This window comes from Lagenorhynchus albirostris, chromosome 15 (genome assembly GCF_949774975.1).
Source record: "Lagenorhynchus albirostris chromosome 15, mLagAlb1.1, whole genome shotgun sequence".
NCBI lineage: Eukaryota > Metazoa > Chordata > Mammalia > Artiodactyla > Delphinidae > Lagenorhynchus > Lagenorhynchus albirostris.
In genome coordinates, this window is record NC_083109.1 from 39,905,613 (window position 1) to 39,920,844 (window position 15,232).

A 15,232-nucleotide genomic window follows, 5' to 3' on the forward strand; every position below is an offset into this window, starting at 1 on the left:
AAAAACACCATAAGATACATGAAGACTAGAGATTCTTTTTTTTTTTTTTTTGCGGTACGCGGGCCTCTCGCTGTTGTGGTCTCTCCCTTTGCGGAGCACAGGCTCCGGACGCACAGGCTCAGCGGCCATGGCTCACGGGTCCAGCCGCTCCGCGGCACGTGAGATCCTCCCGGGCACAAACCCGTGTCCCCTGCATCGGCAGGCGGACTCTCAACCACTGCGACACGGGAAGCCCTCCTTTACTAAATTTAGACTAAAAATCCTGTTACATCCAAATATACTAAGGATATAGATTAACTTTCATAGACATCAGTACCTGTGTATATCCTTTAACCACTGGTAATATCAAACAATAATTAGTTTCAAGGCTGCCAAGAACAAAGAGCTTTATTTTGTGTGTTAAGAGTTGTAATTCAGAAAACGCAGATTCGGGTAAAACCGAAAGAGTGGGGGACTTCACTCGTGGCGCAGTGGTTAAGAATCTGCCTGCCAATGCAGGAGACACGGGTTCGATCCCCGGTCAGGGAAGATACCACATGCCGTGGAGCAACAAAGCCCGTGCACCACAACTACTGAGTCTGCGCTCTAGAGCCCACAAGCCACAACCACTGAGCCGGCGTGGCCCAATAACTGAGGCCCATGTACCCTAGAGCCAACGCTCCACAACAAGAGAAGCCACCGCAATGAGAAGCCTGCGCTCCACAACAAAGAGTAACCCCAGCTCGCCGCAACTAGAGAAGCTTGCAGCAATGAAGACCCAACGCAGCCAAAAAAAAAAAAAAACAACCCAGAAGAGTGTTCTGAGGAAGGGAAAGAGTTATCTCTCTAGAGTCACATATGCTGAATCTGAACCTTGGCTCTAGACTTACTAACTGCATGACCTTGGGCAAGTGAACTAAACTCTCAGGCTTTGGTGTACTTATCTATAAAAGGAGATAACAGCAGTACCAACTTCAAAAATTTGTATGACAATTAATTGAGATAAAGCTTGAAATGTTTCAGCAGGGTAGGTTGTCACGTTGTTAAGTAGGTGGTCTGCACTTATTAGCTCTATCTCCTTTGGGTAAGTGGCATCACTTCTGCATCTATTTCCTCACTGATAAGGACCAGGATGCCTATTTTATAGAGAGTGTGGAGGTGTAATGATTAAATAACCATATACATAAGTGGACCCTCATTATAAGTTGCTTCATTCCCCCTCCTTCATCTATCTTTGTTTCCAGAGGTGGGTTTTTTGTACTTGAACATTCGTTACTTTTTTTTTTTTTTTTTTTTTGGCTGTATTGGGTCTTTGTTTCTGTGCGAGGGCTTTCTCTAGTTGTGGCAAGCAGGGGCCACTCTTCATCGCGGTGCGCGGGCCTCTCACTATCGCAGCCTCTCTTGCTGCGGAGCACAGGCTCCAGACGCGCAGGCTCAGTAGTTGTGGCTCACGGGCCTAGTTGCTCTGCGGCACGTGGAATCTTCCCAGACCAGGACTCGAACCCGTGTCCCCTGCATTAGCAGGCAGATTCTCAACCACTGCACCACCAGGGAAGCCCCAGAGTTGGGTTTTTAAAGTGAGAGAATCAAACGTGAATTAGCTCTGTACAGTAGATAATAGTATTATATCAATGATAATAGTACTGGCGTTACATAAGAGAGTGCCCTGTTTTTAGGAAATACAGAGTGAAATATTTAAGAGAAGAGGGGGCATTATGATCATAATTTATTAAATAGTTCAGCAAAAAATTTCATATAATTGTATATATTATATATAATTGTATACACACATGTGTGCGTATATATATATACACACATGTGTGCGTATATATATATACACACACATAGAGAGAGAGAGAATGATATTTAATGAAATGTACTAAAATGATAACATATGGGGAATCTGGATGAAAAGTATTTGGGGATTCTTGGTACTATTCTTGCAACTTTTTAGTAGGTCAAAAATTACATCAAAACAAAATGTTAAAGAAAAAAAAGAAGGGTGAAACATGACTCTATTGAGTATGTGGTCAGAGGTGAGGTAGAGGTCATCATTTGGTCCACTTAAAAATTCTTCTCTTATCAAGATGATTTGTGAGAGGAAAGCTCATCATAATTACATATCCACGCCTCAAGGTTTTTGTTTGCATCGGATTCTAATTATCTATTAACGTTTTAACCTGCCAAGAGATGGCAAGTGGTTTGCTAAAAATAAAGGCCTGGGAAGTTGGGCAGATAAAAATTGTTTCTGCTGTTTTACTGAACTTCATCAGGATGGGTGGTCTCTTGACCCAGCACTGGTGGCCTCTGCTCAGCGTGACAGTGTGTTCTAGACCCATTTCAGACAACCCATCTGGCTTCAAGACTTTTCTCTGAATGTTTCACAGGAAAACAAAGGTACTCAAGAGGCTTAGTAGCTCTGTAACCCCTACCAGACTGTACACAAGCGGAATAAGCAGAAGAACAGGGTATTCTAAGTGCTTTTGGGTGAAGAGCTGAAAGGTGGACTCCTTTAGGCAGAAGGGTTGATGCTGATTTTATGCAGGAATCACCAGTTCAAGCAAAGTGGCTCAGAAGTGGGCTGAGAGCCATAGCACAGTAGGAACAGCCAGATGAAATGGCTGGCATGTTGCCACAATAAATGACCACCTACTCCTAGGTCACATCTAAGCAACTATCAACAAACAGGATATTCTGGATGAAAAGAGACTACTGTTACAGTTTGGAAATTAGTCTTCACATGTGCTACACAGGAAGAATAGGTGATTGTGAAACAGGCTTGTTAATAATACCTACACCCTTTACTATTAATCAGTGTCAATATGAAGGCCGATATCAGTAAAAAATCAGCTGAAATGTAGAGTTCATAAACATAATATTGCTACTTTTTCCTGAGTCTGATTTTTATTGATTTGACTGATGGTGGCATACCCTGTGCTTGGCATGTGAAAATACTGCTGAGAGATCTGGCAAGAGGATACACCCAGCTTGTATTTATTCTTTTATTCACAAAGCAGATTTTCAGTATCCACTGGATAAATAAACCTTCAGGATAAGAACAAGTGTCAATATATGCACAACACTGAAATTCGGAGATCCATTCTCACCAGCCTATATGTGACTTTCAGAGACTAAAGAAAAAACAAAAGTCACAGAGAAATAAAGATTATTGTGGATATATTTGTACCTTCAGTTAGAACTATAGCTCTGCTTTCTTGAGATTTAAAAAAAAGGCCCACAGTTATATGTCAGCAACAAAATGTTGAATATGATTTCTAGAAGTCCTCAAGTACTCAGACCACCAAGGGCAAACTTGACAGGACTCAGGCATCTCCATTCAATCAGAGTATGGCTTGAATGTTGGTGGAAACAAGCTGGTTAAGTTTCTAGTGACAGTTTTGTTTCCCCAAGGTCCTTCTACATTTTCATTTCTTTTTTCTTCAGTTTTAATATTTTTTATTGAAGTATAGTTGATTTACAACGTTGTGTTAATTTCTGCTGTACAACAAAGTGATTCAATTATACATATTTTTTCAGTTTTGACATTTTTTATTGAAGTATAGTTGATTTACAATGTTGTGTTAATTCCTACATTTTTATTTCTTGAATTTGAGGAACAGGAGGCAGAAAGCAGCAGTCCATTAATATGAAAGAGACATATTATCTATTCTTCCTTAAAAACCCCACCCCATCCCAGACCAGCCCAGTCTAACGTTGCAAGGCATGGCTTCTTAGAGTAGAAAATATCCAGCCATCCTGGGAATCTCTCATATCTGTTGATGAAATCTGAGCTATGAACACTAAACAGAGAAACTCCATGATCATGGGGTTTGGGAGTGGGAACTATTCTTTTCTACAAATTGAAGGTAAGCCCCTAGATGCAAAACAACTGACAACTCGTAACCCAGCTGTGAGACATCCATTTGTAGAAACTGATATATTTGAAAATTACTTTACTAACCACCTGACCACTGGAAATCCAGAAGAAGGCTGGTTTCTGGAGACCTAATCTGGTCACCTGCTTTCCCCCACCTTCTCCCTCTCTTTAAGTCAAGATAATGAAAGAGACCTCATAGAGGGGGATTCCTCAGGCTGCTCTTAGACACACCCATGCCTAATTAGTTGGTTGGCTGTTTAATCATTTACAAGACATCCTGTATTATCCTAAGGACTTTTAGTGATGTAACTGTCATAGATAAGGCCTTGGAATGGCAGATTTGGGGAAGATGTAGGTGGAGGAAGACATCACGCAGATTCATCGTGAACGTCTACTCATGCACTTCTGGGTGACTGGGCCAGGACACAGTTGTCCCCTGACATCTGAGCAGGAAAGGCTCATGGGGAAAGTTACCAAGTTAACAAAGTTTGGGCACCCTCCATCCTTGCTGGAGACCTTCTTCAGGTATCAGTGTTTCCAAGCTGGTGCTCACTGCCTGGTCGCCTTGTTGCCCTGGCATCGCATGACTTCTTGACCTTTTTCCCTGTGCCATCCCCTCCTCTAGCCTCAGTCTTGGCCTCCTTCTCCATCAAAAGACAGAATGCAACTCAGCAAGCACCTACTACATGTCAGTACTGCAATAGGAGTTGCAAGCACCTACTACGTGTCAGTACTGCAATAGGAGTTGCAAGCACCTACTACGTGTCAGTACTGCAATAGGAGTTGCGAGCACCTACTACGTGTCAGTACTGCAATAGGAGTTGCGAGCACCTACTACGTGTCAGTACTGCAATAGGAGTGCCAGTATCTGCACACCCAGTATCTGCACTCCAAGGGCTCTTTCTGTAATAAAGAAGATGGCCCCATGAACATCCCCAATGAAACTTACTGAGTGCTGTAATCATTATGTGATGAGGCTTATGCGACCTCAGAGGAGAAAATGACCGAGTTTGCCTGGGGAAGCTGAGACTGCATCTGAGAAAAGAGGCCATGTTAGGTGGATCTCGAAGAGTGACTAGGAGCTGCCAGAAGACCATTCTAGGTGGAGGAAAGACCACTCCCAAGGTCAAAGATGCCTAAAACAGCACCTCTCCCAGTCTCTCCAGAAATTGCCGGAAGGGGCAGCCAGAAGCCACCCAGCTGTTTAGTGGAAGAGCTGGGGTCAGAACCAGTTCTCCTCACGGCCAGGCCGGTGGACTTTTCATTACCTGTTCTTGGAGGTGTTCCCTTTGGAATGCAGTCTCTGCTGGGTAAAAACAAATCTGACAAAAGATTATGTGCCCACGTTTTATCTTTAAATTTCAGTTTCTCTTTTCACACTATAGTGTATCTTGGATAATAAAGTTTTAAATTACAATTTAAATTTCTAACTATTCCCCACCCCCAAATCTTGAATACAATTGACTCTGCTAGAATGTTTGTTTTACTATGTTTTCTGACAGTTTGGAGCATAAATGAATTCTGATTTGAGACAAAGGCCACCAGCCAGCAGCGTGAGAAGAGGGGAAGGGCAAAGATGGGCTATCTCATGTTCTCTTTTATGTTAAATGCAAAATAAAACTTCAACTCACCATGCAATGCCTTCTAAAGTTCAACTCCTCACCATTTTAGCTCAATAAGCAAGCTAATTTACCAATTTAAATAAAATTCTGATATCCCGCTTTGTAGTAATATATGTTAATCTTTAGATTAATAGAAGCTTGTTTATAATAGTCCTGAATATGCTAACAACATTCCTCTAACTTAAATCTGAGTTAAATCTGCGTATGGATGGATGCAAATTCCTGTCCACCTGTACATTTTTTCTATTCTGTTAAGTGTACCATCTAGACCAATAAAAATATAATGCAAGACACGTGTAATTTAAAATTTTCTAGTAGCCACATTTTAAAAAGTTTTAAAAAATCAGGTAAACAATTTCGTAATACATTTTATGTGATCCAATATATCCCAAGTATTGTCATTTAAACATGTAATCAATAAGTGAAATATTAATGAACTATACTATATTATTTTTATTGTTTTTGTTCTCTCTTCAAAAAATGATGGGTATTTTACCCTTACAGTACATGTCAATTCAGACACCAAATTTTCACTGGTTAAAGTGAAATAAGTGGGAAATAATCCTACCAAAACAGTAAAGTTGTGTTTATTGGAAAAAAATAACTAAAATTAAATAAAATTTAAAACTCAGTTCCTCTATTGCACTAACCATATGTAGTTGGTGCCTACCATATTGGACAGTATAGATCTAGAAGTTAGAGTGATGGCAAACAAGACTATGGGAAGCATTAGTATTTACTCTCAGTAAGGCATGAGGGATTATTTATAAGAAGGGGTCAGAGAGTAAGCATTTAAAGGTAGTAGAGTCTTAAAAATATGAACTTTGGAGTTAGACTTGAGTATCTCTGTTGCTCTTTATCTGTGACCTCTTCCCACTTCAGTTTTCTTATCTGTAAAGTAATAATACCTGCATTATTGGGCCCTTAAAATTAAATGAGATAACCTAAATAGTGGGCTTTGCAATCTAGCACATTCCAAAGGTTCAATAAATTATAGCTCAATGCACGTATGGAAGTCATGAGCTCTGTTTGCATTTGAGTGTCGGGAACCCTCTGAGGGAGTTAGAATTTAATTACTTATTCGTGGGATGTAAGGTGGAAAGAAAGAGGAACTGTGGCATTTTTTATAAATTTTATTGCATTATAAATTATATATATAGAAAAGTGCACCAATCGTAAGTATAAAATGGATTTTCACAAAACAAACATACCCACATAACCAGCACCCAGATCTAGAAACAAAACAGAGCATCTCAAAGTTCTCTCCATGCTCTCAACAAAAGAAACCACTTTCCTGACTTCTAACACTACAGGTTAGTTTTGTCTGTTTGTAAATTTCATATAAATGGATTCATACAGTATGAGTGTATACATGTCTGACTTTTTTTCTCGACCACATGTTTGTGAGATTTTCCATGCTGTTGTGTGGGACATTAGTTTGTTTTTTCTCACTGATGTGTTGAATTCTACTGTATATGTATTGATCCATTCTACAGTGTGTGGTTATTTGGGTTGTTTCTAGATTCGGCCTATGGCAAATAGACCTGCTATGTGCACTCCTGTATGTGTCTTTTGGTGATGGGTAAGCACTGGAATTTGAGTTTTCAATCTTGGACTTGTTGAGAACAGGAGATTCACCCATCCTATCATTTCATGAGCAGGAACCTTGGATAAACATAAAGAGTTGGAGGACCTTGTAGCTGAGTTCCTGAATGTAGAAGCTGCTATGGTCTTTGGAATGGGATTTGCAACGAACTCAATGAATATCCCTGCACTCGTTGGAAAGGTGAGAATTTGTTAACATAATTGTCTTCTGCTGTGTTATTCCTAAGACATAACTCTGAGCAGGTCCTTTGTTAGACGTATGACTGAGAAGTTTCTTTTCTTAGGCTTGGATCTTCAGCTTTTTGAATACATGTACTGTTACCGACCAGGATACCTGGCCTCCTTAATTGATAGAAATTGATAAGAGGCCAGACAAGAGATTCAGGCAAGGCTTTATTGGGGCCCCTGCTGCAGCAGCGGGGGAGCTCGCCCCCAAGGAGGGGGGCGAGCTAGTTCCTCATATGGGGTGAGGGTAGGGGCAGGTCCCAGGGTAAGGCCAGAGGGGTGGCTTAGGAGGTGTGCCCACCGCTTTGGTGGTGTTGTGTGCAAGAGGCATATGCGGTACCCTGCTTTTGCTTCCGGCTCTTCAGAAGTGGCAGTTGGGTTTTTTGGTCTTTTTGAATCTTGTTGTCCATAATTTGCCCCAACTGCACAAGCATACAGTTAATTTTAGTCCCATATAGTTTCTTTGTATTTTGTTGCACAAGGAGATGAAGCGGTTTGTCCAGGTGCAAGCACTGCAGCAAAGGGTCCCAGGTCCCAGGTCCCAGCCTGTCTAAGTACCAGCTGAGTCCAGCAAATCTCTTCATCATGATATCTGGTTATAGAATTGCAGCCCTAGATGGGAGTCAAGCTTCCTCTTCAGTGACAGTTTTACAAAATCAATTAAATTTTTTAGGCCCCCGAGTCACCATGTTCAGCATAACAAATGCTTATTAAGCATTTATTTTAACAAAACGTTTTTCTTCTGTTATTTGTCCCTTTATTCATTCAATAAGTCACTTATTGAGAATCTACTGTGTTCTCATATGAGGCAGGTTACAGAGTATACAGAGACGAACAAGACCTTTGCCCTGTAAATTCATGTAGTTTCTAATGGGGGTAATAACACACCAAGTAACAGAATAAATACCACAGAAAAGGGGTGCCCGTAAATGGGGAAGGACAAAAGAGTTGTCCCCTAACTCTTCTCGAGAAAGGCTGAGATGCTTGTGCAAAGTAGGTGACATGAGAACAGAATCTGTTACTTATCTGTTTAGATAAGTAAGTTATTTTCTTAAGACAAGGAAGAGTGAGCAGCATGTGTGAAGCACTGAGGTTCGGAAGAATTAGAACATAAGAGAGTGGATGAAGAAGAGACCAGAGGTGAAGGCAGTTACCAAACTGTAAAGAGCCTTATAGTGTAAATCATGCTAGAGCGTTGGGAATTCTCCTGGAGAAAAATGAAGAGTTGGTTTGTTCATTTTAAGTAAGCAAACGCCATAATCAGATTTATGTTTTTAAAAATGTGACTCATGACAACTAATATAATGCAGTGTATGATCTTTGATTGGATTCTGCATTGAAACAAATAGGAAAGGAAACATCTGTAAAAGGCATCGAGACATTTTTAGGACAGTTGGAAAAATTTGGATTTGAACTGTATATTAGATGATAGCATTGTATTAATGTTTAATTTCAAAGGTGTGATAATTGCATTGTGATCATGTAGGAGAATGTCCTTTTTCCTAGTAGACACGTGCTAAAGAATTTCAGGGTGAGGTATCATGAGGTTTACAAGTAACTCTCAAATGTCCACCAAAAAAAATTATAAATACACACACAATGTCTGGGGTATGGAGATGTGAGAATTTTGCTGGCTTTGCCTCAAAAACTTAAAAGTGTATCATGTGTGAGATTTCTAAAATATAAGGGAGAACTCTAAGATTCTGGGTGGCCATAAAATAAAGGTCTTTATTTTTAATTTTTTGCATGTCTCTGCATTTTGAGTCTACTTGAGCAATTTCATAATTTAGAAATCTTTAAATTAATAAAGAAAAATAATTTTACAAACAGTAACTTATATAAGCAGTAAATTAGAGTGACCTTCTCTCCTTGCCTCAGACTGAATTGCCATCCATACTTTTCCAGATGCAAAGTTTTTAACTGTAAAGCAGTGATGCCTCTGTCTACATGGATGTTAATATAGTAGGGAATGAGAATCAGAAAACAAGAGCTTGAAATGTTTTGCAGAAATTATCCCTGCCTTCCAGTAAGAGTGCCCCGAAACCATTCCAAATAATCCAGCATGGGATTGAAAAGCCTCAGCAAATCCACAACCCACCCAAAATCATGTTAGTTTTCCTGCCAACTATCAATCCTTTAGACTCTACCCGGTGCTTAACCAAGATCTTGGATGACCTCCTCTGCTGAAAACTATATGCAAATGTTTCAAAAAGGTGTTAACCCTTAACAGATCCCCAACTCCATCAGCAAATTGCTCTAGAGGATTTTATCCACGAAGACACCAGTTTAAACTCTTGGACTTTTAAAATTAAAGAGGGTTTTGGAGAATCTGTGTTATAGATCTTAAAGTGAGTTCCTGTTCCCACATGTTGTTTTCCCTTCATTTTATTTATTGGCCTATGTTTCATGTGCTTGTTTTCTACCAGGGATGCCTCATTTTAAGCGATGAGTTAAACCACGCATCTCTTGTGCTTGGGGCCCGACTCTCGGGTGCAACCATAAGGATCTTCAAACACAACAGTGAGTATCAGTGTTTTTATCCAATAGATACCTCTTGCTTCTAGACAAAAGTAAAGATTATTGATGGGGCTTAGTCCTTGCTCTTCGACCTGGGAGCTTAGCTAATGAAACACAGTCATGTTTATACTCACTACTGGCTTGTTAACCTCTGGTGACCTGGAACAAATGGTTGAACTGCATTAAACACCCAGATTGCTAAGTGTAACCCAAACACATTAGTGTCTCTGTCATTAGTGATCTTCCAGCGCGGCCTCTGAAGCCATGACTGAGCTCTTAGACTGCACGTAATTATCAGAAGTGTGATAATGCCTCCTCTTTTGTAACTGCCTTGAGAAAGTTTAAAAAATTAAGTTCTTTTAAATTTATTTTTTCATTGAAGCACAGTTGATTTACAGTGTTGTGACAATTTCTGCTGTACAGCAACGTAACTCATTTATATATGCATTCTTTTTTATATTCTTTTCCATTATGGTTTATCTCGGGATGTTGAATGTAGTTCTCTGTGCTGTACAGTAGGACCTTGTTGTTTATCCATTCTATACATAATAGTTTGCATCTACTAACCCCAAACTCCCAGTCCACCCCTCCCCCACTCCTCCTCCCCCTTGGAGAGCCACAAGTCTGTTCTCTATGTCTGTGAGTCTGTCTCTGTTTTGTAGATATGTTCATCTGTGTCATATTTTAGATTCCACATATAAATGATATTGTATGGTATTTCTCTTTCTCTGTTTGACTTACTTCACTTAGTATGATAATCTCTAGTTGCATCCATATTGCTGCAAATGGTATTATTTCATTCTTTTTTATGGCTGAGTTGTATTCCATTGTGTATATGCACCATATCTTCTTTTTTTTTAACGCTTTTATTGGAGTATAATTGCTTTACAATGGTGTGTTAGTTTCTGCTTTATAACAAAGTGAATCAGTTATACATATACATATATCCCCATATCTCTTCCCTCTTGCATCTCCCACCCTCCCACCCGTCAAGCTGGTCACAAAGCATGGAGCTGATCTCCCTGTGCTATGCGACTGCTTCCCACTAGCTATCTATTTTACATTTGGTACTGTTTATATGTCCATATATACACTACCACTCTCTCACTTGGTCCCAGCTTACCCTTCCCCCCTCAGTGTCCTCAAGTCCATTCTCTAGTAAGTCTGCGTCTTTATTCCCGTCTTGCCCCTAGGTTCTTCATGACTTTTTTTTTTTTTTTTACATTCCATATATATGTGTTAGCACACAGTATTAGTTTTTCTCTTTCTGACTTACTTCATTCTGTAGGACAGACTCTAGGTCCATCCACCACACTACAAATAACTCAATTTCGTTTCTTTTTATGACTGAGTAATATTCCATTGTATATATGTGCCACATCTTCTTTATCCATTCAACTGTTAATGGACACTTAGGTTGCTTCCATGTCCTGGCTACTGTAAATAGAGCTGCAATGACCTTTGTGGAACATGACTCTTTTTGAATTATGGTTTTCTCAGGGTATATGCCCAGTAGTGGGATTGCTGGGTCGTATGGTAGTTCTATTTTTAGTTTTTTAAGGAACCTCCATAGTGTTCTCCATAGTGGCTGTATCAATTTACATTCCTACCAACAGTGTATGAGGGTTTCCTTTTCTCCACACCCTCTCCAGCATTTATTGTTTGTAGATTTTTTGGTGATAGCTATTCTGACCAGGTGAGATGATATCGCATTGTAGTTTTGAATTGCATTTCTCTAATGAGTAATGATGTTGAACATTCTTTCATGTGTTTGTTGGAAATCTGTATATCTTCTTAGGAGAAATGTATATTTAGGTCTTCTCCCCATTTTTGGATTGGGTTGTTTGTTTTTTTGATATTGAGCTGCATGAGCTGCTTGTAAATTTTGGAGATCAACCCTTTATCAGTTGCTTCATTTGCAAATATTTTCTCCCATTCTGAGGGTTGTCCTTTCGTCTTGTTTATGTCTTCCTTTGCTGTGCAAAAGCTTTTAAGTTTCATTAGGTCCCATTTGTTTCTTTTTGTTTTTATTTCCCTTTCTCTAGGAGGTGGGTCAAAAAGGATCTTGCTGTGATTTATGCCATAGAGTGTTCTGCCTATGTTTTCCTCTAAGAGTTTGATAGTGTCTGTCCTTACATTTAGGTCTCCAAACCATTTTAAGTTTATTTTTGGGTATGGTGTTAGAGAGTGTTCTAATTTCATTCTTATACATGTAGCTGTCCAGTTTTCCCAGCACCACTTATTGAAGAGGCTGTCTTTTCTCCACTGTATATTCTTGCCTCCTTTATCAAAGATAAGGTGACCACATGTGCGTGGGTTTATCTCTGGGCTTTGTATCCTGTTCCATTGATCTATCTTTCTGTTTTTGTGCCAGTACCATACTGTTTGATTACTGTAGCTTTGTAGTATAGTCTGAAGTCAGGGAGGCTGATTCCTCCAGCTCCATTTTTCTTTCTCAAGATTGCATTGGCTATTCAGGGTCTTTTGTATTTCCATATAAATTGTGAAATTTTTTGTTCTAGTTCTGTGAAAACTGCCAGTGGTAGTTTGATAGGGATTGCATTGAATCTGTAGATTCCTTTGGGTAGTATAGTGATTTTCACAATGTTGATTCTTCCAATCCAAGAACATGGTATATCTCTCCATCTATTTGTATCATCTTTAATTTCTTTCATCAATGTCTTATAATTTTCTGTATACAGGTCTTTCATCTCCTTAGGTAGGTTTATTCCTAGGTATTTTATTCTCTATGTTGCAATGGTAAATGGGAGTGCTTTCTTAATTTCACTTTCAGATTCTTCATCATTAATGTATAGGAATGCAAGAGATTTCTGTGCATTAATTTTTTATCCTGCTACTTTACCAAATTCATTGATTAGTTCTAGTAGTTTTCTGGTGGCACCTTTAGGATTCTCTATGTATAGTATCATGTCATCTGCAAACAGTGACAGCTTTACTTCTTCTTTTCTGGTTTGTATTCCTTTTATTTCTTTTTCTTCTCTGATTGCTGTGGTTAAAACTTCCAAAACTATGTTGAATAATAGTAGTGAGAGTGGACAACCTTGTCTTGTTCCGGATCTTAATGGAAAAGGTTTCAGTTTTTCACCATTGAGGATGATGTTGGCTGTGGGCTTGTCATATATGGCCTTTATTATGTTGAGGAAAGTTCCCTCTATGCCTACTTTCTGGAGAGTTTTTATCATAAATGGGTGTTGAATTTTGTCGAACGCGTTTCTGCATCTATTGAGATGATCATATGGTTTTCTCCTTCAATTTGTTAATATGGTGTATCACATTGATTGATTTGTGTATATCAAAGAATCCTTGCATTCCTGGGATAAACCTCACTTTGTCATGGTGTATGATCTTTTTAATGTGCTGTTGGATTCTGTTTGCTAGTATTTTGTTGAGGATTTTTGCATCTATGTTCATCAGTGATATTGGTCTGTAGTTTTCTTTGTTTCTGACATCTTTGTCTGGTTTTGGTATCAAGGTGATGGTGGCCTCGTAGAATGAGTTTGGGAGTGTTCCTCCCTCTGCTATATTTTGGAAGAGTTTGAAAAGGATAGCTGTCAGCTCTTCTCTAAATGTTTGATAGAATTCACCTGTGAAGCCATCTGGTCCTGGGCTTTTGTTTGTTGGAAGGTTTTTAGTCACGGTTTCAATTTCAGTGCTTGTGATTGGTATTGTTCATATTTTCTCTTTCTTCCTGTTTCAGCCTTGGAAGGTTAAACCTTTATAAGAATTGTCCAGTTCTTCCAGGCTGTCCATTTTATTGGCATATAGTTGCTTGTAGTAATCTCTCATGATCCTTTGTATTTCTGCAGTGTCAGTTGTTACTTCCCCTTTTTCATTTCTAATTCTATTGACTTAAGTCTTCTCCCTTTTTTTTCTTGATGAGTCTGGTAATGGTTTATCAATTTTTTTTATCTTCTCAAAGAAGCAACTTTTAGTTTTATTGATCTTTGCTATTGTTTCCTTCATTTCTTTTTTATTTATTTCTGATCTGATCTTTATGATTTCTTTCCTTCTCCTAAATTTGGGGGTTTTTTGTTCTTCTTTCTCTAATTCCTTTAGGTGTAAGGTTAGGTTGTTTATTTGAGATGTTTCTTGTTTCTTAAGGTAGGATTGTATTGCTATAATCTTACCTCTTAGAACTGCTATACTGCATCCCATTGGTTTTGAGTTGTTGTGTTTTCATTGTCATTTGTTTCCAGGTATTTTTTGATTTCCTCTTTGATTTCTTCAGTCATCTCTTGGCTATTAAGTAGTGTATTGTTTAGCCTCCATGTGTTTGTATTTTTTACAGATTTTTTTCCTGTCATTGATATCTAGTCTTATAGCATTGTGGTCAGAAAAGATACTTGATACAATTTCAATTTTCTTAAATTTACTAAGGCTTGACTTGTGACCCAGGATATGATCTATCCTGGAGAATGTTCCATGAGCACTTGAGAAGAAAGTGTATTCTGTTGTTTTTGGATGGAATGTCCTATAAATATCAATTAAGTCCACCTTGTTTAATGTATCATTTAAAGCTTGTGATTCTTTATCTATTTTCATTTTGGATGATCTGTCCATTGGTGAAAGTGGGGTGTTAAAGTCCCCTGCTATGATTGTGTTACTGTCAATTTCCCCTTTTATGGCTGTTAGCATTTGCCTTATGTATTGAGGTGCTCCTATGTTGGGTGCATAAATATTTACAAATGTTATATCTTCTTCTTGGATTGATCCCTTGATCACTATGTAGTGTCCTTCTTTGTCTCTTGTAATAGTCTTTATTTTAAAGTCTATTTTGTCTGATATGAGAATTGCTACTCCAGCTTTCTTTTCGTTTCCATTTGCATGTAATATCTTTTTCCATCCCCTCACTTTCAGTTTGTATGTGTCTCTAGGTCTGAAGTGGCTTTCTTGTAGACATAATATATATGGGTCTTGTTTTTTATCCATTCAGCCAGTCTATGTCTTTTGGTTGGAGACTTTACTCCATTTACATTTAAGGTAATTATCGATATGTATGTTCCTATTACCATTTTCTTAAATGATTTTGGTTTCTTATTGTAGGTCTTTTCCTTCTCTTTTGTTTCCTGCCTAGAGAAGTTCCTTTAGCATTTGTTGTAAAGCTGGTTTGGTGATGCTGAGTTCTCTTAGTTTTTGCTTGTCTGTAAAGGTTTTAATTTCTCCATCAAATCTGAATGAGATCCTTGCTGGATAGAGTAATCTTGGTTGTAGTTTTCTCCCTTTCATCACTTTAAATATGTCCTGCCATGCCCTTCTGGCTTGCAGAGGTTCTGCTGAAAGATCAGCTCTTAACTTTATGGGGATTCCCTTGTATGTTATTTGTTGTTTTTCCCTTGCTGCTTTTAATATTTTTTCTTTGTATTTAATTTTTGATAGTTTGATTAAC

General features: G+C 38.7%; 1 protein-coding gene across 3 annotated transcripts in view; it reads left to right on the forward strand.

Annotated features, from left to right (window-relative positions):
• Window positions 1-15,232, forward strand: part of SPTLC3 (serine palmitoyltransferase long chain base subunit 3) — a 127,020-nt gene that overhangs the window by 41,776 nt on the left and 70,012 nt on the right. For all 3 annotated transcript variants that reach the window (XR_009535299.1, XM_060123132.1, XM_060123133.1), the window contains exons 5-6: window positions 7,140-7,264; window positions 9,735-9,828. Coding sequence is in view for 2 of the 3 variants with exons in the window: in XM_060123132.1 (XP_059979115.1) it covers window positions 7,140-7,264; window positions 9,735-9,828 (219 nt within the window). In the remaining variant the exon portion in view is untranslated. The remainder of the gene's footprint in view (window positions 1-7,139; window positions 7,265-9,734; window positions 9,829-15,232) is intronic.